At 36.8% G+C, this 27,222-nt stretch overlaps 1 protein-coding gene across 1 annotated transcript; it reads right to left on the reverse strand.

Moving 5' to 3' along the window:
- Nucleotides 1-24,552: 24,552 nt before the first annotated feature.
- On the reverse strand, nucleotides 24,553-25,941 carry LOC146882405 (uncharacterized). The gene is made up of 3 exons (XM_085667392.1): nucleotides 25,685-25,941; nucleotides 25,176-25,597; nucleotides 24,553-24,866 (listed from the first exon to the last, which is right to left on the reverse strand). The coding sequence occupies exons 1-3, from the start codon at nucleotides 25,939-25,941 to the stop codon at nucleotides 24,553-24,555; spliced, it is 993 nt and encodes a 330-aa protein (XP_085523518.1).
- Between the last annotated feature and the right edge of the window lie 1,281 nt (nucleotides 25,942-27,222).

The following is a 27,222-nucleotide window of genomic DNA, read 5'->3' on the forward strand; positions in this document are numbered from 1 at the left end:
ATACGACCTTGGTAGGCTCGACGACCCGGACGGGCCCAACCACCCAGACGGCCTCAATGATCCAAACAGGCTCGACGACCCGATTAGGACCGTCCATGTCTTCGGGCCCGCCTGGGTTGTCGGTCCTGTCCGGGTCATCGGGCCCATCAGGATTGTCGGGCCCGTTAAGGTCGTCAGACTCGTTTGGGTCGTCGGGCCTGACTGTGTTGTTGGGCCGTCCAGGTCGTCAGGTCCGTCTGGGTCGTTTAGCTCGTACGGGCTGTCGGACTCGTTCGTGTTGTCGGACCCATTCAAGTCATTGGGCTCATTCAGGTCGTCGGGTCCGTCTGGGTTGTCGGGCCCGTTCAAGTCGTCGGGCTCGTTCGGGTCGTCAAGGTCGTACGTGTCGTCGTGCCCGTTTGGGTCGGCGGGCCTGTCTAGGTCGTATGGCCCATCCGGGTCGTCGGGTTCATACGGGTCGTCGAGCCTGTTCGAGTCCTTGGGCCTGTATGGATCATTAGGCATGTCTGGATCATTGGGCCCGTTTGGGTCGTAGGGCCTGTTTGGGTCGTCGAGCCCGTTCTGGTCATTGGGCTCGTCTAGGTCGACGGGCCCTTCCAATTCGTCGGGCTCATCTGGGTCGTCGGGCCCATTCGGATCGTCGGGCATGTCCTTATCATCGGGCTCATCCAGGTCATCGCGCCCGTCCGGATCGTTGGTCCCGTTCGGGTCGTCGGGCCCGTCTAGGTCGTCGAGCCTATCTGGGTCGTCAGGCCCATTCGGGTCGTTGGGCCTGTTTGGATCATCGGGCCTGTTCGGGTCGTTGGGCCGTTCGGGTTGTCGAGCTCGCTTGTATCGTTGGGCCAATCTAGGTTGTAGCGCCTGTTCGGGTCGCTGGGCCCATCCGACTGTTCGGGTCGTCGGGCCCGTTCGGTTCGTCGGGAATGTCCTTATCATCGGGCTCGTCCAGGTCATCGCGTCTGTCCGGGTCGTTGGGCTCGTTCGGGTCGTCAGGCCCATCTAGGTCATCGAGCCCATCCAGGTCGTCGGGCCCGTTTGGGTCGTTGGGCCTGTCTAGATCATCGGGCCCGTTCGGGTCGTTGGGCCGTTCGGGTTGTCGAGCCCGGTTGTATCGTTGGGCCCGTCTGGGTTGTAGCGCCTGTTCAGGTCGTCGGGCATGTCCTTATCATCGGGCTCGTCCAGGTCATCGCGCCTGTCCGAGTCGTTGGGCCCGTCTAGGTCATCGAGCCCATCCGGGTCGTTGGGCCCGTTCGGGTCGTTGGGTTATTCGAGTTGTCGAGCCCGCTTATATCATTGGGCCCGTCTGGGTTGTAGCACCTGTTCGGGTCGTCGGGCCCATCCGGCTGCTCGAGCCCGTCCGGGTTGTCGGGCCCGTCTGGGTAGTCGGGCACGTCTGGGTCATCGGGCCCGCCCGTGTTTTCGGGCATGTTCGGGTTGTCAGGCCTTTCCTGGTCTTTGGGTCCATCTTGGTCATCGGGCCCATCCGGCTGGTCAAGCCCGTCCGGGTTGTCGGGCCCGTCTGGGTAGTCGGGCACGTCTGGGTCATCGGGCTCGTCCGTGTTTTCAGGCCCATCCGGGTCGTCGAGCCTTTCCGAGTCATCGGGCTCGTCTGGGTCGCTCGACTTAATCTTTGTCTCTGGCTTAATGTGGTATTATTTAGGGGGCTAACCCACCTTAGCCCTAGCCCTAACCCACTAGAGAGGGGACTTTGGGGGCTGGGGCTTTTTTTTGGCCCCCTCATTTGGGGGCCCCCTAAAAGGGGGCTTTATGAAGAGTGGGCCAGGGCTGGCCCATGGGCTAGGGGCCAAATTGACACCTCTACCCATACCCATTCCCACAGAAAACATTTATCCTCATCTCCATACCCAAATCCAACGGGTATCAAACTTTTATCCCATCCTCATCCCCATTGTATAATCTCATACCCATACCCGTACCCGTGTTCTAACTACTTCAATATTAATTTTTATAAAGAAAAAAAATTACAACAAAGAAAACATAATATTATCAAATATTCAATATTAGGAGGATAATTCTTTCTTCCATATCAAATACTTTGAAATAAATTATAATTGTTTATATTTTAGATTAGAATACCAAATAAAATTTCATGAGAACAAAAACATTTATTAAATTTGCAAACTACAAACATTAATGAAACTTAGTTGATAAAATTAAAAAATATTTAAAAAAAAAATATGAAAGAAAAAAAAAGTATTCAAATTAAAATATATTTTAAATGTTTGTTTACTTGAATTTTTTAAATTCTAATAAATCTCTTTTTTATACACTAATAAAAGTTATAATACATCATTTGATCAAAATGACACAAAGAACAAATAATAAACATAATAATAAAATTTTGACATAGACTTTGTATCTTTTGAACTCTAATATATGTTGGATAGTGACAAAACATATTCATAGAAATTACATTAAATTTTTATATTGTAGTAAATAAAAGTTATTTACTACAATAAAAGTGAAAAAATTACAATATGATTAATAATGAGTTAGAAAATAAAAAAATAATTAGATAATATTATTCTACATGATGAAAATAAACAAGAAATAAAAATATTTAAAAATTAACAAATGTGTGTCTTAGAAATAATTTGAGAGACTATCGAAAGAAATCGCACAAAGAAAATCAAATGTATAATTAAGGGTATGATAAGATAAAAAATACCTTAGAGATCTAAGAAAACTTTTCAAATATTAACATATATATTCAATGGTTGAAAAATAAGGAAAATTATTTTAGCATACATCATTTTAATATAATTACATAAAGGTTATGATAAAATGAAAAATATATTGGAGATGCGAATGAGTTTCATGACAACCAAATAATTAGAAGAAAAAAAAAATAGAATATATATATATATATATATATATATATATATATATATATATATATATATAGTTACTTAATTAATTGTGAATATTTTAATAACTTAAATGGGGACGGAGATATGGCGGGGACGGGTATTATGGCAGAGATATGTACATCCCCATACCCAATTGAAAAAGTCGAGGATTCCCAATACCCATACCCATACCCAGTCAATGCGGGGATTCCCCGTCAAAACGGGGACGGGTTCGAGCAATTTTGGAGTTGATTTTTAGTATTAGATAGGTGTTTATTTAGAAAGTGGAGTTTTTCTCTCCTATCAGTTTAATTAATAAGCCTGGAGAATATATTATGGTCATCAGAGAGTGCATACATCATTAGAGGTGTCAATTTGGCCCAGCCCACAAGGTTTGACCCTAACCCATGTGGGCTAAGGCCAAAAAAGCTCACATTGAAAAAAAGTCCCCAACAAAGAAGCCCACAGGGCCAAAAACCCTACAAAAGACCTGTGGGCCAGGGCCAAACCATGGACTTTCATCTTCCACATGAAAAATATATTACTATCTTTGGGACAGACCCAACGAACCGGACAAGCACGGCAACCCGAATAGGTCGAATGACCTGGACCTGCCCGACAATCTCGACAAGAACGACGAGCCCGATGATCCAAACAAGCCCAACAACCTGAATGAGCCCGACGACCCGGATAGGCCCGACAATCAGGACAAACCCGACAACACGGCCAAGCCCGACTACACGGACGGACCCAACGACCCAGACAGGCCCGACGACCCAAACGGACCCAACGAGCCGGATGGGCCCGACGACCCAAACAAGCCATACGACCTAGACAGGCCCGACGACCTGGACAGGCCCAACGATCTGAACGGGCTCGAAGACCCAGACGGGCCTAATGACCCGTTCGGGCCCGATGACCCGTACATGCAAAATGGTCCAGATAGGCCCTACGACCCGAACGAGCTCGACGAACCATATGGACCCGACGACCCAAATGGGCTCGAGGACACGTACGGGCCCGACGACCCGACGGGCCCGTCCATGTCGTCGGTCCCATCCAGCCCGTCAGGCCCGTCCTGGTTGTCGAGTCTGTCTGGGTCGTCGGGCCCGTTCGTGTTGTCGAGCATGTCCAGGTTGTCATGCTCGTCTTGATTGTCGGGCCCATCTTGGTCATCGGGCTCGTCCTTGCCATCGGGCCCGTCTTGGTCATTGGGCTCATCCAGGTCGTCGAGACCATTTGGGTTATCGGGCTCGTCCAGGTTGCTCGACTTCATCTTTGACTATGGCTTAATGTAGTATTATTTGGGGGCTAACCCACTTTAGTCCTAGCCCTAACCCACTAAAGAGGGGGCTTTGGAGGCTGGAACTTTTTTTTGGCCCCCTCATTTGGGGCCCCCTAAAATCGGACTTTATGAAGAGTGGGCCAGGGGTGTCCATGTGCCGGGGCCCAAATTGACACCTCTATACATCATGAGTGAATTATCATTGTGATGTAAAGAGTAATATATTAAAATTTTTGAGAAACTTAGTCTGCTGAACAAATGGATATTCATGAATCATGACGATGGACAAGTTAAAATAATAAGAGTGGAGTAAATGAAACAGATATTTGGTTTTAAATCCCTGCACATGGTTCAGTTGTTTATTAATGAGCATTGAGTTCAACTTGCCAGTAGGTGGGGCAATGGAGAATACTTAATAGCTGGCTTTCACATTACCATTTTGAAAGTTTCAAATGATAAGTTGTGAAACCTAGCAACAACATTGTTGTATATATAAAACTCGCAAATGTCAAACAAAATCTAAGCAAGGAATTCCCATGGCCAACAATGGAGGAAACAGAACTAGCAGGGGTGTCCCAATCGTCCCTAATATCCCTCGCAGACCTCCAAGAGAGATAGACTTTGGTTTCGGAAGCATTGTTAATAAAAAATTGGCATCCAAAACGAAGAAAAGGCAAGAGCAGAGGGAGAGCGTTGGTTCATTGACACTCCTCCAATCAATCACTTTCGCAGTTGTCTGGTTATGGACGACGATCATCGGAGTTCTTAAGGTTCGAATTCAAGGGGGGGTTTCCACCAAGAAAACACTTGTTGATGAAAAAGTCAAAACCTCTTCCAGAAAGAGTACTAAAACGAGACAGAAAAGGTAGATTTCACCTTCAGTGTACTCTCTTTCATATTGGTTGGTTGATTATAAGTCACAAAATTGATCTGTTTCAACTATGATTCTCCTTTGTAATTTCCAATAAATTTCAACTGTGTTCAGAAGTTGAATAGTGTGTTTGCGTTTGTGGGAAATATGTTGTATTACCTTGATTTTTCAATGCAATAATTTAGGTAGAATATGTAGCCATGACATTGATTTGAGGGGTTGTCATTCATTCATCGGTCTTTAAAACATATCAACAGTCTGTGAAGTTTATTCGCTTATACATCGCTATCGCAGTCTACTACTACAAAAAATTCGTATTTCTGTCAATTTTATTTTAAAATTATTTTTTTAAAAATATTTATAAATTTTGTCTTAAAAAAAATTACAAGAAATTGTTACCAATTTTCTTACAAAATATTTTGTATAAAACACTTTTTACAATAAATTTTGTAAAAAATACTTACAAATTTTATAATTTTGTAAAAAATGATAGAAAACATCTTTTCTTGCTAATTTTTTTAACAAATTTACAAGAAAAGAATTTCTAGTATTTTAATAATATGCATTGCATCCACCAATTTCTTTTAAAACAAATAACAGCTACACGTAATAAAAAGTTGTGCAAAACTTTTAAAACAGAATCATTAGATCTTTTTATTAGGTGATATTAGTTTTAGAATTTTAAATTTGATATAAAAAAATTGAATTGTGATTGTTCTTTACGAATAACCATTTTTTTAACGTGTATGTAATAGAAGTGAAAAGAACCACATAATATGGATATTGGGTGCGAACATTTTATTTTTATTAAAATATTTGTGTTTGGATTCGGATAGGGTTCTAATATAAAAGAAAGTTCAGTGTGGGATTATTTAGATTAGAAAAGTAAGTGAAAATTGAATAAAAATAACTAAATTTTGAGTGAATTTGTTTAATTTTATTAAAAAACAAAATGAAACTTAATTGTGTTGTATAATAAATTCTTAAATTACCCTTTTAAAAAAATAGTATAAATTATATTTCAATAATGAATAATTATTAAGCAATTAATTTATGTAATGCAAAAAAGTATTTACAAAAATGTTATTTAGTTTTTGTTCTTACAATACCTGTGACGATTAAGTTAGACAACATTAATTGCGCCAAACAATATTAAATGTGAAATTAAATGCGATGATAATTGAACGTAATTTATTTCCCTCGTGTACTCTGGTACTTCTGCTATGTATGGGCTTTTACTTGGATGATCCTTATTCACGCAGCTAATTACTTTGGTTAAATTTTCGAAATACTCTATTGATATATTTTAGTTTTTAAGGTTAAATATGTTTTTTGTCTCTTAACTTTTAGTAAATTTTGGAATTAGTTCATTTCGAAACTTTGGACCAATTTAATTAATCATTCATCTTTCGAAATACGTGAATTTAGTCATTTTAATCAAATTTTGTTAGGTTTATTTGATGTTTCATATGCATTTCAAGATTGTATTTGAGTTGTTTATACTGTTTGACACATTTTTACTTTAATGTTAAGTTAAATACTATTATGAAACGCGCTTGAAATGTCAAATAAACTTAACAAAATTTGATTAAAATGACTAAATTCACGTATTTCGAAAGATGAATGACTAAATTGGTCCGAAGTTTCGAAATGGACTAATTCCAAAATTCACTGAAAGTTAAGGGATCAAAAACATATTTAACCCTAGTTTTTACTTTAACTTAATCTTATTTTGTCCCTGTTAATGACATAGCCGATATGACATTTTCCTTGAACGAATATGCTTAGGCCGAGCACATCTCAGCCCAAGTGGTTGATATGTTCCTGGATGTGCATAGTATAGTAGCCCCCTAGACTAACATGATAAAAGTTTGACTCTTTATGTTGTCATCATGATAAAAATTGGAACACATTTTCAAAATTAGGATCCAATTAGAACAACTTGAAATCTAAGGACGCATTCGAAATTTTGGAACAAAAACAAGGATGTTTCGAAAGTTTAAACCTATATTTTATTATTTTAAGCGTATCAATATATTACTAATCATAAGTTTAAGAGGAGTGATTGACGTACATTCTTACTCTCAAACTCGTTAACTTTTAAATCTTTAATCCAATTGCTTTTGTATTCTTCACCTTGTCTAGTGTCTAGATAGTGATAAAGATATTTTATATCTTCTGCTTTTAGTTATATTGATAGAGATATCATATATTTGATTATGTTTTATTATTATAAAATATTTTGTTTTATTAGGTTTTACCTTTTCCTTTATATAATGAGACATTGTACTCTATATATAGAACAAGGTTCTAATAAATCAGCAAGCAAACTCTTTGAGTTGTTTTCACCAAACACCTTTTGTGCCTATTTGTACGTATTTTTGTATGCATTCTTCCTTCTCATGACTTATACATACTAACATGGTATCTGAGTCATGGTTAAAGAAAAAAAGTCTATCCTAGCATGATTTCTTTCTTGGAAATATTGTTCCACCAACTATCGGGTCACTATTGAACCATCCATTTCTAGTCTCACGCACGAGATGTATATACCTCGGTGTGAGAGGGTGTGTTGGAAGTCCCACATCGACTAGAGATAGGACAATTACATACTATATAAGTGGGGTGCAAACTACACCTTACAAGCTGATTTTGTGAGGTTGAGTTAGGCATAAAATCCACTTCTTAAGATGGTATCATATTTAAATCACCTTCTGCATTTTCTCCTTTCTTGTTGATTTCCTGCCATGACAAAAAAATTCTCTTTGATTCTTCAATAAGAACGTGAATTTAAGGCTACTTTTTATTCGAATTCTCATCACTCTATTGCCAATCTTGCCTTTCACGAGGGACATGGAAAAATTTTTGCGGTGGTTTCTCTGGCAATTGTGGACGGGGATGCTTTCCTCGGTCTAGAGGTCCCAATCCCAAATATTGTGACCATTGTCATCGAACCAATGACACTGCTGGTAACTATTGGATTAAGCATGGTTTGCCTCAAGGTTATCACCAAAACATCAAAGTTGATCCTCCTCCTTCTAAGCCCTTTGCTAGTATGGTTGATAGAACCTCATCTACTTCCGATCTTTGTGCCAGGAAAGGATGACAAAGTTGAAGGTCAGTTTGGTTTCTCTAGAAAGCAGTACGAAGCTCTTCACGCCTTGATCCAACAGTCTCAAAATGATTATTCTCCCATATTTGTTGTTCATCAATGTACTACCAAACCCACAATTTTTGTTTTTCCCTTTTCTTCTTGGATTTTAGATAGTGGTTCTACTAACAATATTTATCTTTTTAAATATTTATTTCAAAATCTCAAACCTATTTCTCCTATTTTTATACAATTACCCAACCAAAACTCCGTCATTGCTAAACTCGCAAGTACCATTGTCTTGGGCAATCTTATCTTTCATAACACCTTTTTTGTTCCTAAATTTTCTTTTGAACTCATTTCTATACCTAAATTGCTTAATTATACTAATTTTTTTATGGTTTTCTTCCAAAATACTTGTCTTATTGTGCAGCCTGATACCTTCCAAACGATTGGAGCAACTAGGAAACATCAAGGCATGTTTTATCTCTTAGATAGTTCTCAAGACATGCGTAACTTGAGTATATCTAACACAAATATTTCCTTACCACATGTCCCCAAGCACGCCCGTCACGTCCGGGTCGTCAAGCTCATCCCTCCCGTCCATTCCATCCAGGTCATCGAGCCCGTCTGTCCCGTATAGGTCGTCAGGCCCACCCGACCCATCTAGGTCATGAAGACGACCAAGACAACTCATGCCAACGTCCTAGACGTGTCGACCCTAAGCCAAGCATGAAAAGTTTAATAATATATTTTAAAAAATAATATATTTTTCATGTTTAAGAAGAAAATCTCATAGGCTGGCCTTGACCTATAAGACTTTTGTGGGGGGGTTTTGGCCTTGTGGGCTTCTTTAATGTGGGGCTTTTTTTCTCCGTGAGCTTTTTTGGCCTTAGCCCACATGGGTCAGGGCCAAGTCTCGAGGTTTGGGCCAAATTGACAACTTTAAATGCTAGTCCTTGTAACTTGTGGCATATGAAACTTGGTCACCCATCTAATAACATTTTAAAGCTTATTTTTTTCTAATCATTCTGATATTTTTTTCTCCTTATATTATTGATTGTGATGCTTGTGCTTTTGCCAAACATAAACGTCTGAAATATTCTTCAAGCACTAGTACATCTCTTCAATTTTTTGAACTTATCCATGTTGATATTTATGGCCCTATTTCAGTCTCTTCCATTGATGGATACAAGTATTTTTTTAACTATAGTTGATGATTATAGCAGATTTACTTGGATTCTCTTTCTTAAAAATAAAACTGAAGTCAGACCTCTTCTTCAAAATTTTCTTACTTTAACAGAAAGTTAGTTTTCTTACAAGCTTAAAAAAATACGTTTTGATAATGTTAAAAAGTTTTTTCTTAATAATTTTTATAATAGTAAGGGTATTTTTCATCAAACTTCATGTGTTGCAACTCCTCAACAAAACAGGATTGTTGAGAGGAAACATCAACATTTTCTCAATGTGTGTCGTGCTTTTTTTTTTTCAAGCAAAAATACCAAATACTTTCTGGTCCTATTCGCTTAAATTGGTTGTTCATCTCATTAATAGGTTACCCACTCCTTTTGTCAATAATCAATCTCTTTATGAATTGGTCTATTCTACTAAACCTAATTTTCCTAATCTAAAGCTTTTGGTTGTCTGGCTTATGTCAGTTCTGCCACTACTGGAAGGACTAAATTGGATTCCCGAAGCTTAAAACGTGTTTTCCTTGGTTATAAGTCTGGAACAAAAGGATATGTTTTGTAAGATCTTCACTCCAAGTCTATTTTTATGACTAGGAATGTTATCTTTCATGAAAATATTTTTCCTTACTCATTCTCTTTGCCATCTAATAACTCTATTGCTTCAATTTATTATTCTCATTCATGTGATATTAGCATGTATGATTTTTCAGCTTTACATGTTTCACATGCCACTAACCTTACTATGAACCCTGCTACTAGTCTTGTTTCTAATAATGTTGAAGTTAATGATCATGATCTTAGAACTTCTCATAGAGTGAAAAACAGGTCTCGATACTTAGATCAATATTATTATGGTGTTGCTTCCACAACATGCTCTACTTTTCCACACCTTATCCAATCCATTTATTTGTTTCTTATGATAATTGTTCTCTTGACAATACTGCCTTTTGTCATAATATTTTTGCCCAAGTTGAACTATTCTCCTTCAAAGAAGCTGCTCAACATGACTATAGGAAACAGGCTATGGATGTTGAGTTACATGCTCTTCATAGAAACCAGACTTGGACTTTAGTTCCTCCTCCTTCTAGCATCAAGTCAATTGGTTGCCGCTAGGTTTACAAACTCAAACATAAACTAGATGGCACATTTATAGGTTTGAAGCACGATTGGTGGTTAAGGGTTTTACTCAAACCAAGGGGCTTGATTATTTCAAAACCTTCTCCCCTGTTGTCAAACTTTCTATTGTACGAATCCTTTTAGCCTTGGCCACTGCTAGTGATTGGTTTTTTCATAAGTTGGATGTTGACAATGCTTTCCTCCATGAAGACTTACACGAAGAGGTCTATATGAAGCCTCCACCTAGTCTTTCTGTTCCCCAACCAAATCTTGTCTATCAGCTTAACAAGTCTCTATATGGTTTAAAATAAGTCAGTCGTAATTGGAATCAAAAATTAACCTCAAAGTTATTTCTTCATGGCTACACACAAAGCACTATTGACCACTCTCTCTTTGTGAAGAAATTTCCTCTATTATTATTGTTTTATTGGTTTATGTCAACGATGTGGTTCTCATTCATAATAACATTGCTGGAATTAATGCTCTAAAAGCTCATCTTCATTCTAGGTTTCATATTAAAGATCTTGGCTCTCTTAAATATTTTTTGGCCTTTGAAGTTGCTCGTTCTCTTCATGGATTAGTTTTGAACAAAAGGAACTATTGTTTGGACCTCATTTCAGAAGCAGGGATTCTTGGATGTAAACATGCACCAATGCCATTTGATCCTTTCATCAAACTTCATCCTAACAAGGGAGCTCTTCTACTAGATCCTTCTTCCTTTCGGTGTCTGATTGGACGATTACTTTACTTGACTTACACTAGGCTTGATATTAGTTTCGTTGTCCAACAACTCAGTCAGTTTGTTTCTTTCCCATGTGAACCACATATGCAACATGCTTTACGGATCATTCGGTACTTAAAACATGCTCCTGGCTATGACCTTTTGTATAAATCCAACACATCTCTTAAAATTCAGGCATTTTCTGATTCTGACTAGGCAAAATGTGCCACTACCTGACGCTCTGTTTCTAGATATTATGTTTTCTTAGGCACCTCTTTGGTTGCTTGGAATTCTAAGAAACAAACCATTGTTTCACATACTTCTTTTGAGACTACAATGGATTCAATACCTTTTTTAGGATTTTCATTTTTTTGTTCTCACTCCCTACACTGCCTTTTGTGACAATAATTTCATTATTTGCATTGTCAAGAATCTCACTTTTTATGAGAGAACCAAACATATAGAACTTGATTGTCACATTATTGGACAAAAGCTTGTTGATGGCCTTATCCACATTCTCCATGTTCTTTCTACAAGTCAACTTGTTGATATGTTTACTAAATCATTACATCCTTCTGTTTTTCGGGTTACTACTTCCAAGTTGGAACTTTATAATCTTTATGCCCACTTTAAGAGGGGGTGATAAAGATATATATCTTTTACTTTTAATTATATTGATAAAGATATCATATATTTGATTCTTTTTTATTATTATTATTATTATTAAATATTCTGTTTTATTAGGTTTTATCTTCCTTTTATATGACAAAACTTTGTAATTTATATATTAAACAAAATTCTAATACATCAATAAGTTAATTCTCTTTGAGTTATTTGTACCGAACATCTTTTATGTATATATGCACACATTTTTATACGCATTATTCCTTTTCGTGACTTATAGCTACTGACATATAATAATTTTGTTCTGCAATGTCAGCTAACGTAATAAATTAATGGAAAATGATATTTTAACCCATCTTTTTTGACCTATTTTTAACCCAGTATTGTAATCACCGTTAGATCACCTATTTGGATTATTTTTAGTGATGTGATGTGATGATCTAATGATGATTGAAGTGGTGGTTTAAAAGTGGGTCAAAAAAAGTGGATTAAAGTATCATTGACCTAAATTAATAATGCCATTACCTACTTGTCTAGATAACTTTTTTCTGACAATGAGTAATGCCAGCTCATGCAATAATGCCCCTACCAATTTATGTACTTGAAACATTTCTCTTTTAAATATGGCTTAAATACTCTTTTGGTCCTAGTTTTGGTCGACTTTTTTCACTTTGGTCCTACTTTTTAAATTGTTTTCAATTTGGTCCTACTTTTCGTTATATTTTTTCAATCAACTCCTTTCCGTTAACTCCGTCCAAATCATTAACGGATGTGAACAGTAACTGCCACGTGTCATTTTGTGATTTTTTTGATTTTTTTTGATTTTTTTTTTAATTTTTTTTTAATTTTTTTTTTAATTTTTTTTAATTTTTTTTTTAATTTTTTTTATTTAAAAAAATGTACACGTGTCAAGCTCATATTATGCCACGTGTCAGAATTAGATTTTTGTATTCAATTTGGTCCTATTATTCGTTATCTGTTTTCAATTTGGTCCTAGTTTTTTTTAAAAAATTTAACATTTTTTTTCCTCTCCAAATTGAGACAAAATTTAATTTGTATATATTAAAATGCATATTTTTGTTAAATATTTTAATTTAGAATTAAATTTAGTTTAAAATTAAAACGAAAAAAAGCAATAACACCATTAATTTAAAATTTTAAGAGGTTAAAAATATTTAATTTTAAACGAACTCTAATTTTAAATTAAAAATATTTTTAAAAATATGTATTTTAATAAGAATATTCATATAACATTTATATACAAATTGTATTTTGTCTTTGGAGAGGAACAAAAATACTAAATTAATAAAAAAAATTTAAATTAATGGTGTTATTGCTTTTTTTCGTTTTAAATCTAAACTAAATTTAATTCTAAATTAAAATATTTAACAAAAATATTCATTTTAATATATACAAATTAAATTTTGTCTCAATTTGGAGAGGAAAAAAAATGTTAAATTTTTTAAAAAAAACTAGGACCAAATTGAAAACTGATAACGAATAATAGGACCAAATTGAATACAAAAATCTAATTCTGACACGTGGCATAATATAAGCTTATTTTTTTTAAATAAAAAAAATTAAAAAAAAATCAAAAAAATCACAAGATGACACGTGGCAGTTACTGTTCACATCCGTTAATGATTTGGACGGAGTTAACGGAAAGGAGTTGATTGAAAAAATATAACGAAAAGTAGGACCAAATTGAAAAGAATTTAAAAAATAGGACCAAAGTGAAAAAAATCTACCAAAACTAGGACCAAAAGACTATTTAAGCCTTTAAATATTACACTTTAACTTCGTCCTTCTTTCTCCATTGACATTGGAAAGTTCAATTCAGTATCTAACTTCTGATCTGCTTTTACTGTGTCAATTTACTAGCATTGAAAACCTGGTTGTCATCGTACATTTATTAGGTTGTGGGAGTAATAAAGGCCATTGTTTTCTTTTTTCAACATCGTGAGGGGTTAAATTACTTTAAAGAGTGATCCTAAAGTAATCTTTCTTTTCATTACTTTAATTTGATCAATTTAAAATTATTTAACATTTAAATTTAAATAAAATAAATAACAAAAAATATTCAAAGAAATTTTTTGGTGCTTCTTCTTTACATAATAATAATAATAATAATAATAATAATAATAATAATAATAATAATAATAATAATAATAATAATAACAATAAGAATAATAGTAAAACAATAAGAATTCTAAGAACTTGTGTTTTTATATACAAAAGAAATGGATTCTCTAAGGTGGAAAGGAAGATATATGAGAGTGTTTGTTGATAATTTTGATGATTTGTTCCTCAATTAGTCGTGAAGATTAAAGGGAGGTTCACTAATAGAAATTTTTCCAATAGTAATCAACATTTTATTTTAACTTAATTTATACAAAATCTATTTTAATATAATATAATATTATCAATTTTAATTTTTTTCATTTTAAATAATAAATTACATTTCATAATAATAATTTTTCATTTAAACTAATCACTCACCTAAAATTTATTTGAACTTAGTTTCTACAAATACTATTTTTAATATAATTTTATCATTTTGAATTCTTTTTATTTTCAATAATGACTCACAAAATTTAACATAATCTACATTATATTTTATTTTGACTCACTTTTATAACCAAGGGTAAAATGATAATCTTTTAATTTTAACAATCATAATTTTTTTTTAATTTATAAAATACATCATGTCATTCACAAACTTTCATAAAAATTCTTCTCAAATCTCTTCATTTCTTATCATTTGTCCATTAATTGAAACAATTTTACTTTCACCTCTTTTCTCTCTTAAATTTACTTCCTAAAATTCGCCTTTGTAAATGCTACTAATCATCACCGAGGCCCAAGTAAGAAAACTCAATGAAGGTTAAAATTAAGAAAATGCTGAGAGCTAAAGATGTTGAAACACAAAGTTCCAAAACTCAAATGACAAGGTTCAAAACAAGCACAACTCTACTAGATGTAAACGTGAACATACACATGATGTTTTCACACTTTTTCGTTTAAATTATTTTTTTTCATTTCACTATCACTTGTATTTTCCTTTTTGAACACTTTTATTCACTATTTTTCTATCAAACCATTCGGCTAACCACTACACCATGCATTTTTCTTCAAACAAGTTTTGCACTCAACCAAAGATAAGAACTAGATCAAAAGGCCGAAGGAAACCTAAATGAATCAACAATAAAACCTCAATAAAACACAACGGAAACCAAACTCTAGGAATGATGATCTACTAGCAAGTATCAACTCAACTTTGTAAAACAAAATCACTCGAAGGAACATATATGATTTTATTTTCAAAGACAATATTTTTTTCAAATTTTCAGTAAACAAGTGAAATTAGAGAGGGAGCTCTGAAGACTGGGGCTTTTTTTTGGCCTCTTCATTTGGGACCCCTAAAAAAGAACTTTATGAAAAGTGGGTCAAAGTTGGTCCATGAACTAAGGACCAAATTGACACCTCTAGTGAAATGTAAGTATATATAAGTGTATTATAACATTTTGACCATTTAAATTCTTGGTTTTTCTAATTACTTTATAAGATGACATATTAAAATTTACTTTAAACCATTTTCTTTCAATTCAATTTAGTATTGACGTGTCACAAGTTGTTTATTAATGTCGTTTAAATTTTAAATCTACTCCCATTAAAAGGAGGTGTTACAGTGAAAACGTTAAATAATATTATTTAATAATATTTACTCAACGTAATATACATAACTAAGTTTGAGGATATTATTCAAGATATCATTCATGAAATACAATATATTTATTAAGTTTAACGTGTATAATTATGACTAATAAATTTGTAATTAACTTGCAATTTAAATTTAAACGTTAAAATATATAACCCAATACGAAGTAATGAATGAAATATAAAATATTTATTTTCTGTTCTTTTATTTAGTTTTAATAAAATCTTCGTAGTCTAATATGAAGTTATTTGGAAATAAAAAATAATACATAACGTCTAAAGTTTACTTATCAAAACATTCAACAAAATAAAAATTAATTACCACAAAGATAAATGTTACAACACAATTTATGCAGTTCAAATAAATTTGTCAGTCTATATAAACAATATTTTCATGTCCTTCGACAAATACATTACATTCAGAGAAAGAATAAGAGTAAACCTTATTGTTATTGATACAACACTGGTAGAAATGTCTAAGTTTTCATTTTCACATATACTTACCTTCATCCTTATCATCTCAGGTTTGATAATTTTACAATTTGTAATATTTTGATAACCAATGCAATGTTAATATTGTTCAATAATTTAATTGTAATTTTGTTTTGCATTTTTCAGTTATTTCAAGAATAAGTGAAGCAGTGCCAAAAAGATGTCAGAAAGTGTTAAACGCAATAAACTGCAACCTCCTAGAATGTGGAAAAGCTTGCTACAACACGTATAAAGACTTTCAAGGATTTGGACAGTGCATTCGCAATATTAACACTAATAGTTATGAATGTCTTTGCGTCTACGATTGTAATGCTAACAAGTCTGGAGCTTAATCAACCCCAAATTTCTTGTAAACTTAGCTAGATTATAACAGGGTGAAAAATAAGGTGATTGAAAGTTAATCAATAAGCAATAATTGTATGGTTCATTTGAGTAAAAAAATTTGGTGTTTATTTGTGAAGTGTATTTGTCTTTTTAACTTATTCTTTCCAAAATTTACTTCTGTTCCTATTTTTGCCCAATAATCTCGATAATAGTACATCTTTAAGAAGTCGAGGGTTTAGATACTCATTTCTCTATTTTTAAATCCCAAAACTCATGTAATTAGTTTTTTATCAAACCCATATTCAAATTAAACATAAAAATCAAACATGAATTAGTTTAAATTTAATATAAAATCTAAACAACATTGAACAAACTTTTTTATATTTGATTTCATAAAAAAAGGTTATTGTCATTATAAATAAATTTGTCAAACATTTTCTTAAAAAAAAAAAAAGACATGTTAAATATTTTATAGTAAAAATCTGCTAAATTAAAAAACATTTATTAAATATTTTATATGATTATTACTTTATAATTTATCTCATATTTATAAAAAAATTATATAATCTTTGTAGTTTGGTTTAATTAGTCATTTGATCTTTGTTTTCATTTAAAATTGTTGGTCATCTGGTTTGTTTTTAGTCTCAATTTTGTGTTGATTTGATAAATTTATGCAATTTGGACATGATTTTTGAAAATTGATGCAAAATGGTCTTAATTTGGGAAAATTGATGAAATTTAGTCATTATTTGTGAAAATTGATGTAATTTAATCCTGATTTGTCAAAATTGATGTAATGTTGTCATGATTTGTGAAAAATTAATGAAATTTGGTCATTTTTCTTAAATTTCTTGTAAGAGATTGAAGATTTTTTTCTGAAGATTAAAACTGTTAATAAGAAATGTTTGTTATGTTTTTGTAATTAACATAATCTTAGTATCAATGTTGATAAAAAATCATTAATCTGTTTTAGGAAATTTAATAAAATGATCGAATTGCATCATTTTTTTATGAATCAAAACTAAATTGTACCAATTTTTACAACTTGAGACTAAAAAAATATGGAGGACCAATTTCGTATTTTTGGATGAAAAACAGAAATCAAATAACTAATTAAACCATAATAGTTTTAAAAATTGCAATAAAACATAATAGTTCAATTTAAAAAAAAAATAGATCTACAAAATTCTAAACTTTAGACTGTTTCTTTTTTTATTATTATTATTTTGAACAAGTTTGATTTTCAACATCCTCACCAACAAAAATATTCGCATCACTAGTATCTCTTACAAGTATTTAATGGATGTATTTCAACAAGTATTTTTTGTACATACAAATGATCGTATCAAACAGGCGAGGATGGTATCACAATACACAAACAAATATATGTAAATGTCTTTATTTATCACTCTTTTTGAATCAGTATTTTAGATTATTGAATTTGTAATAAAAAAAGTAAGATGGTCAGAGTGAAGAGAAAAAATAGAAATTGATTTTTTAATATTATTTTAATTTAATTGTACTTTTTAAGTTTTGTTTTTAATAATAATTTTTATTTTTTTATTTTTTTATTATTATAAAAATAATATATATATATATATATACCTATTATTTTTTTATTCCAAAAATAATCAAATGAAATTATCCTAATTTTGAAGAAAATATCAATACATGTTTCATTTGAAACTAAACTAGTTTTTTACCTGTGCAATGCACCGGACTATTTAAAATGTATATTTTTCTTTATTATAAATAACAATAATACTAAAAAGAGTAACAAAATTGTGTAATAACATAATATTTGAATATATAGAACTTTAATATTTTGATTATATTTAACATTATTACATTTAAATACTATTTGATAATTTTTTTCGAAGTAATTAAAAATACTAAAATTTTTTTACCCACCTTCCATCTTGGTATTTCTTTTCAAGAATTTATAAGCAAACTTTTACATTTAATTGGTCCACATATATGTTATGAATAAAAATATATTGGGAATTTTCCTAAACCAACTTTTTTTTTAAAATGTAATAAAAGTAAAATTTAAATATAACAACAAAATAAAACATGAATACAAATAAATATAACTGATAAAATATTAAAGGAATAAATTAACCAATGTAGAAGCTTGAATTGAATTTCTAAAAGAATATCATAAACAATAAGATTTTTAAAACAATAATTTATTACTTAAAGATTTTAGTTATGTCCAAAAAGCAACATATTTAAATTTTTTGTGGGTTAAATATGTTTTTGGTTCTTTAACTTTTGGTGAAAATTAGAATTAGCTCATCTTCAAAACTTTAGCTTAAAAGTTCTCAAATTTTATAAATGTTTGAATTTAGTCCTTTTAACCAAATTTTGTTAAATTATTTGACATTTCAAATGTTTTTCTTGATAGCATTTGAGTTGTTACACATCTCTATTTCAATGTTAGCTAAAAAAATATTATGAAACTCGTTTGAAATGTAAAATAAACTTAACAAAATTTGGTTAAAAGGACTGAATTCACATACATATAAAGTTGGATGACTAAATTGGACTAAAGTTTAAAAAAAAAAATTAATTTCAATTTTTATTAAAAGTTAAGAAACAAAAAAAAAACATATTTAATCTAATTACTTTTAGAAACCCTAATATAAGAAAAATTAAGTTTTTTCAGAAAAGAAACATAAATGAGATAAGAATTCTAAATTTTATAAGGATTTATTTTATGTACAAAAATATACATATGAAGTCATAAAAAAATAACTACTAATGTATTTTTCAAATCCTGACCTAATGTAAATTTAATCTTTTGCTAAACTTGTCTCTGTTAGACCGAAATGTAAATAACTTTATTTAAATATTTTGAAGCACAAATATTGATCATGACATATGTAAAAATATTAGTGTATTTATTTTAATTATTTTGATTATGTTAAAAATAAATAAAAAGACAAAAAAATTATGAGGTGTTTCTCGGTTAGACATTGTCAGATAGGAATTTCTCATGATTTGTAGTTGTACTCATGACATCTTTATCATCATTTAAAATGAGTATCTTTGATCATTTCTTTGTATTCATTCTTGATAAGAGTATATACAATTATATATGTATAAGTATCAGACGAAGAAGATAAAATATAATTATATTTTATTAAAAAATTAAATAATTTTATTAGGGGGTAGATTTCCATTGTATCAAAATAAAGACATAAAGACATTGCATACAAAATTGGTACCATTCTACATTTTAAATTAACATTGAAAAAAGATATATGTTAGTTAATAGCAATAAAAAATACTACTATAAATATAAACAATATATTGTGATTTTAATTTAATTGACATTTTATTAATTAAATTTAAAATATTTAAAATATATTATTTATCTATATATTGTATTCATATACAATTTTATTGAAAATTAATGATTTTAATTATGTAATAAACGTCCCATTTAATTATTAAGCGAAATTAAAGGAAAACGTCACACAAAATAAGTACAGTAGCGTAGTCCTGGGGTCTTTAACACAACCCCGATAAAACTCGGGCACACCACGATGCCAAAGGAAAGCTGAATACGAATACAACATAGAGTGTAGCGTAGAAATACAGAAAGAGATACATGGGCCATAGCCCTAAATAAAACACAAGGAAAACTCCAGCCCGGATGGCTAAGCAGCGGAATCACCATTCGCTTGTTGACCATGAGAACCTCGCCCATCTGCTCCCATCAACCAAGTTGATGATGATCATCGCAAGGAAAAAACAGCCACATACAATACAACCATGTAACGAAACGGGTAAGCTAGAGCCATCAACATATTCATCATGCAATCAAATATATTTTCATCATCTCATATCCACATAGCAACCAAACATGTTATGACTCTTCATTCAATACACTACGACTCGACTCGACTCATCCAGATACGTATAACTTAGTCAGATTCAGCGGATGCTTGCACTTGTGGTGGATACCTCTACTCGACCCTGAGCTGCTCGATCCCTGAGCTATGTAATACAAGTGTTACGATGAATCAAAATCTCTCCCACCACAAGGTTAGCCCTTAATGAATTTCAGGCCTCCTGCTACTCTCACCACAGGAGTCAGTCCGCTCTAAGTGAGACTAACTGGCCCCTTAGAGTGTCAGGATACAGTCCTTACCTTGAATCCTTACTTATTTATACAGATGGGGCACCACCATGGACATCCATTAACAGGGCCATGGAATTACGTCCCGACCACTGAAGCGCAACCCCGAAAATCTCACCTAAAGACCCCAAGGACTTATGCATTGACACATACATAACACAACCGCACAACCCAAATGATATTCACTACGCATGTATATGTTAATTGTACCGACCTTTAAGTCAACGCCTTTCATGTTCCAGGCTCAACACATTTCGTCTCATCATGAACCATTCATGTACCAAGGACTTCCAATTCATATCGTTATCATGCCTCTCTCATACCAACCCTTTCAATACAATCTCATGCAAAACTCATGTCAACCCTTTATACATAATTCGCAACTTGTATTTCTCTATCATACCCACACATACCAAGCCTTTAGCACAGATACTCAAAACCAAGCCAATATTATCCACACAAAACCAAGAAAAACATCCCACATCACACTGTCTCGCCCAGCACCTCGCTTAGGCTGGAGGGTCTCGCTCAGGCGAGGCAATCTCGCTCAGGCGAGCCTCCCCCTCGCCTAGGCGAGAGCACAAAAATCAGGTGCATGAGCAACGCGGGATCTCGCTTAAGCGAGATCCCTCTCGCCTGGGCGAGTTGCCTGCTCGCTCAAAAGTCGAGCTGGTCGCCTGGGCGACCTTTCGCGCAACAGCTCTGGGCGAGCTCCCTGTTCATCTCGCCTAGGCGAGTCTGGCTCGCTTGGACGAGATTAACAGGTCTCGCCACTGTTTCACCTGCAGCAACCAAGTTCTTCACCCAAACAGTTCATACAATATATTCTCACGCATCAAAACGAAATATCATTCCATCAAATTAATAACCAACTCATACACGGTTCAGAAACATGACCCGAAATTAAAACCCTAACTTCCCGTACCTGGAATAAGCTAGTAAACGACCCAACACGCCCCCAACACCGAACGCACGAGCACAACAGCTCAAGGAGCGAATGACAGAACTGAAAAGGTAGCGAAGCAGAAGCACGATATGGGTTACTTGGGACCCTAGCTGTGAAATGAACAAAAGGAACAATGGAGACGGAAAAGGCTAGCACAGTACTTACATGGAGTAGAGCACAACTTCGAGCTAGTTTGAAGATGGCGAAAAACCTAACCCTAGCAGAGCTCTTTGTGTGAGGGAGAAAGGGTTGACGGCTGCTGCGTTTCTGTGAGAATGAAAGTGAGAGTGGGATTAGGGCAGACCTTAGGACCTTATACATTGGGCCGGCCTTAGGCCCACTAACTTTAGGGCAGAAAAGTTAACAGATTTTAAATGGGCCTTACATTCCCTCCAACAACAAAAATTTTCATCCTCGAAAATGAAAGACTCACCAGGTAAACAGATGTGGATGTGATTTTCTCATGTCCTCCTCTAACCCCCAAGTCGAGTCACCCGTCCTCCGATCCCAGATGACTTTAACAAGATTAACGGTCTTTCCACGGCGTTCCTCAACCTTGGTATCCTCAAGGGCTATGGGTGGTACTTCCACTGTGTGATCCTCCCTGATTTGTATATCCTCAGCTTCCAACACGTGGGTCGGATCGAATACATACTTCCTCAGTTGTGACACATGAAACACTGGATGAAGGTTCGCCAACTGCGGGGGTAAAGCTATCTCGTAAGCTACCGGTCCGATCCTCCTCGTGATATGATATGGGCCAAGGAACTTAGGCGAAAGCTTCCTTGAGCGGAGAGCCCTTCCCACGCCCGTGGTTCGGGTCACTCTCAAGAATACATGATCTCCTACTGCAAACTCCAAAGGTCTCCTCCTACGATCAGCATAGGCCTTCTGCCTACTCTGAGAAGCCAGCATCCTATCTCTCACCATCCTCACCTTCTCGTGGTCTGCTCTAACAACTCAGGTCCAACCAACACGGCCTCTCCATCCTGATACCAGCAAAGAGGAGTCCTACACCTTCTGCCGTAAAGAGCCTCGTATGGCGTCATGCCAATGCTCGCATGAAAGCTGTTGTTGTAGGTGAACTCTATCAAAGGCAATACTTCATCCCAAGCACCCAGATGGTCCAGTATACATGTCCTCAACAAGTCTTCTAACGACTGGATCGTCCTCTCAGACTGACCATCGGTCTGAGGGTGATAAGCTGAACTCATGGTGAGCTTGCTACCCATAGCACCCTGTAGCGTCTGCCAAAACCGGGATGTGAATCGTGGGTCTCTGTCGGAAACTATGCTTGAGGGCACTCCATGAAGCCTTACTATCTCCCTAATGTACAACTGGGCCAGCTTGGCCATTGACATCCTCAAGTTCATCGCCAAAAAGTGAGCACTCTTGGTCAACCGATCCACTATCACCCAGATAGCGTCATGTCCTCTAAAATTCCGTGGAAGATGAGTCACGAAGTCCATAGAGATGCTGTCCCATTTCCACACCGGTACCTCCAACGACTGTAGAACGCCACCGGGTCTCTGATGCTCCACCTTCGCCTTCTGACACGTCAGACAGGCGGATACAAACTGAGCCACGTCCTTCTTCATCCCTTGCCACCAGAAAGTTCCCTTGAGGTCCTGGTACATCTTAGTCATGCCAGGATGCAAGCTAAGACGACTCTTGTGTCCTTCCTCAAGGATCAACTTCCTCACCTCAGCATCATCAAGTATACATACTCTGCCTCGAAACCTCAGTATGCCATCATCACTCACGGCAAAGTCTCTGGCTTCCTCTGATCCAAGTTGTTCCCTAACCCTGTTCAGATCAGCATCCAACAATTGCCTCTCTCTGATTGAGCCCAAGAAATCACTAGATATAGTAAGAGTACTACACCCAATGGACTCAGACCCCAACTCCACCTGTATCCTCATGTCTCTGAACTTCTCTAGTAGTTCTACCTCTTTTATCATGAGATGTGCTGTGTGTACCGTCTTCCTACTCAGAGCATCTGCTACCACATTTGCCTTCCCCGGATGGTATAGAAGCTCGAAGTCATAGTCCTTCAGGAATTCCATCCACCTCCTCTGCCTCATGTTCAACTCCTTCTGATCAAACAAGTACTTTAAGCTCTTGTGGTCGCTGAACACCCGAAACTGAGCACCATACAGATAGTGCCTCCAGATCTTCAAGGCGAAAACTATAGCCGCCAATTCCAAGTCATGAGTGGGATAGTTACGCTCATGTATCTTAAGCTGCCTCGAAGCATATGCCACCGCCTTCTTTTCTTGCATCAAAACACAACCAAGTCCAAGATGAGACGCGTCGTAGTAGACTTCAAACGGTTTCCCAACATCCGGAATTACCAATATAGAAGCACTCGTCAATCTTCTCTTTAACTCTTGAAAGCTCTCCTCACACTTGTCCGTCCAAGTGAAGGGTTGGTCTTTCCGGGTAACCAAAGTCAAAGGTGCCACAATCTTGGAGAATCCCTCTATGAATCTCCTATAGTAACCCGCCAACCCCACAAAGCTCCTGATCTCTGTGGCCGATTTAGGACTTTCCCACTTTACCACTGCCTCGACCTTTGCCGGGTCCACTGCAATCCCCTGGGCGGATATCACATGCCCCAAAAACTGAACTTCATCCATCCAGAACTCACACTTGGACAACTTGGCATACAATTGCTTCTCTCTCAAAACACCAAGCACCAACCTAAGGTGTTCTGCATGTTCCTCCTAAGTCCGGGAGTAGATAAGGATGTCGTCTATGAAGACTACGACAAACTTATCTAGGAAAGGTCGAAAGATCCTGTTCATGTAGTCCATGAACACTGCGGGAGCGTTGGTCACACCAAACGGCATAACCACGTACTCATAGTGGCCATACCTCGACCTGAAGGCTATCTTCTGCACATCATCAGCCTTTACCAAAATCTGATGATAACCTGATCGCAGATCTATCTTCGAGAACACCGATGACCCATGCAACTGATCCATCAAGTCATCAATTCTCGGGAGCGGATACTTATTCTTGATCGTCATCTTGTTCAGCTGCCTGTAGTCCACACACAGACGCGAACTCCCGTCCTTCTTCTTTACCAACAACAGTGGTGCTCCCCAAGGCGAAGTACTGGGCCGTATGAACTGTTTCTCCATCAGATCTTCTATCTATTTCTTGAGCTCTACCAACTCTGCCAGAGCCATGCGATATGGGGCCATCGAGACCGGGCTTGTTCCTGGGACTAGATCAATAGAGAACTCCACCTCTCTACTGGAAGGCAACCCTGGTACCTCTTCTGGAAACACATCCCCAAAATCCTGGACGACTGGTATCACAGACGTCGTTTCTCCTCTCTCCACCTCCATATGTGTGAAGATCACGTAGCACTGCGCACCGTCCTTTAGCTCCCTCATAACACCCTGGGAGGACACCAACTCATGCTCCTCTGAGTCGGGAAACAACAGCTTCTTCTCCCGACAATCTATCAGAATGCGATTAGCAGAGAGCCAATCCATCCCTAGGATCACCTCCAACTCCTGTAGAGGTAGGCAGATTAAGTTCACCCTGTACCTGCGCCCCTCTACCTCCATTGGAAGCCTAGCACACAAGGACGACGTCCTGACCAAACCCGATGCCAGAGTAGACACCACAAGCTCACACTGCAGCTCGCACACCGGCAGACCCAACCGTTCCACACATGCATTTGACACAAAAGAGTATGTCGCTCCAGAATCATATAACACACAGCAAGAAGAACCAGCTATCATGCAACTACCCATAACCAAGTTACCTGAGCCTGATGCCTCAGTCCCTGACATGGCGTACACTATGCCCGTCGCCTGAGGCCTGTTGCCTCTGTCTCTCCCCTGATGCTGCTGGGGTGCCTGAACTGGAGGGCGTGTCGCTGCCCTAGAAAGGTTGGGGCAATCTCTCCCAAAGTGGCCTTCCTTGCCACAATTGTTGCACCTGCGGTAACCCTCCCTACGTGGACAAGCATACCTCGGGTGGGGTCCTCCACATGTATAACACTGCACTCGACCCTGCTGAGGAGGAAGACCCCTAGACCCCTGAGACTGATGGTGAGGCCTATCATACGGTCTCCTCCGCTCCTCGTGTCTGGGCCTGGACCCAGATGGTCCACCGATCCTCTGAGGCGGCTGTGGCTGCTGTGGACACTGACCTTCCACCTCACGCTTCATCTTCTCCATCACTCTGGCCTTCTCTACCAGAGCAGCAAAGTCCTTGATGGACAAGGGTGCCACCATCAAGCGAATATCTCCTCTGAGGTCGTTCTCAAACTTACGGCATCTCCACTCCTCATCCAGTGGCAGTGTATAGAAGCGGCTGAGATGCTTGAACCTCTCAGCGTACTCAGCTACTGTCTTCCCTCCCTGGGTTAACTGGAGGAACTCCACCTCCTTGACGTACCGGATGCTGTCAGGAAAGTACTCTGATAGGAATCTCTCCCTGAAAGTCTCCCATGACACGAGCTCATCCCTCTCCTCCAGGATGGATCTGGTGCTGCTCCACCAATGCTCCGCCTCTCCCGTGAGCATGTACACAGAGAACGCCTACCTGTTCTCTGCAGGGCACATCTACGCATCATAGATGCGCTCCAGGTCCTTCAGCCATTGGTCTGCGGCGTCAGGACTAGTCTTCCCGTCAAACTTCGTCGGGTGGTGCTTCAGGAAATCCTCTAGACTCCACTCCCTAACAGCAGGTCGTGGTTCAGGACCAAACACAGGGGCAGCCGCCCTGTTCTCCTCCAACTGGCGGAGGGCCTCCATATGCTGCCGATGAGCATCCTCGACAGCTATCCTAGCAGCCTCCATCTGCTGCATCACTGCCTGTTGCTGCTCAAGCGACGCCGCCTGTCGCTGCATGGATGCCTCATGCTGCTGCATCATCGCAGCACTCTGCTGCGTCATAGCTGCTACCATTGCCTCTATGGCTCTGGCGATATCTGGTGTGTCCCCCTGGGATGACTGAGAAGCTCAGCGAGGAGGTGCCATAATCCACTGGCACACAGAAAATCACTTGGTTAGGTTCGATAAAGGCAAGAATTTAACTAAGAACACTCAGAAGATACACAAAGAAAGCTAAGCGGACATCCAAGTCCACAGACCTAAGGAATGATCGCTCTGATACCATAAATGTAACGTCCCATTTAATTATTAAGCGAAATTAAAGGAAAACGTCACACAAAATAAGTACAGTAGCGTAGTCCTGGGGTCTTTAACACAACCCCGATAAAACTCGGGCACACCACGATGCCAAAGGAAAGCTGAATACGAATACAACATAGAGTGTAGCGTAGAAATACAGAAAGAGATACATGGGCCATAGCCCTAAATAAAACACAAGGAAAACTCCAGCCCGGATGGCTAAGCAGCGGAATCACCATTCGCTTGTTGACCATGAGAACCTCGCCCATCTGCTCCTATCAACCAAGTTGATGATCATCGCAAGGAAAAAACAGCCACATACAATACAACCATGTAACGAAACGGGTAAGCTAGAGCCATCAACATATTCATCATGCAAACAAATATATTTTCATCATCTCATATCCACATAGCAACCAAACATGTTATGACTCTTCATTCAATACACTACGACTCGACTCGACTCATCCGGATACGTATAACTTAGTCGGATTCAGCGGATGCTTGCACTTGTGGTGGATACCTCTGCTCGACCCTGAGCTGCTCGATCCCTGAGCTATGTAATACACGTGTTACGATGAATCAAAATCTCTCCCACCACAAGGTTAGCCCTTAATGAATTTCAGGCCTCCTGCTACTCTCACCACAGGAGTCAGTCCGCTCTAAGTGAGA

Source organism: Vigna unguiculata, chromosome 10 (assembly GCF_037176805.1).
Source record: "Vigna unguiculata cultivar grain cowpea cultivar isolate G323 ecotype 2 chromosome 10, ASM3717680v1, whole genome shotgun sequence".
NCBI lineage: Eukaryota > Viridiplantae > Streptophyta > Magnoliopsida > Fabales > Fabaceae > Vigna > Vigna unguiculata.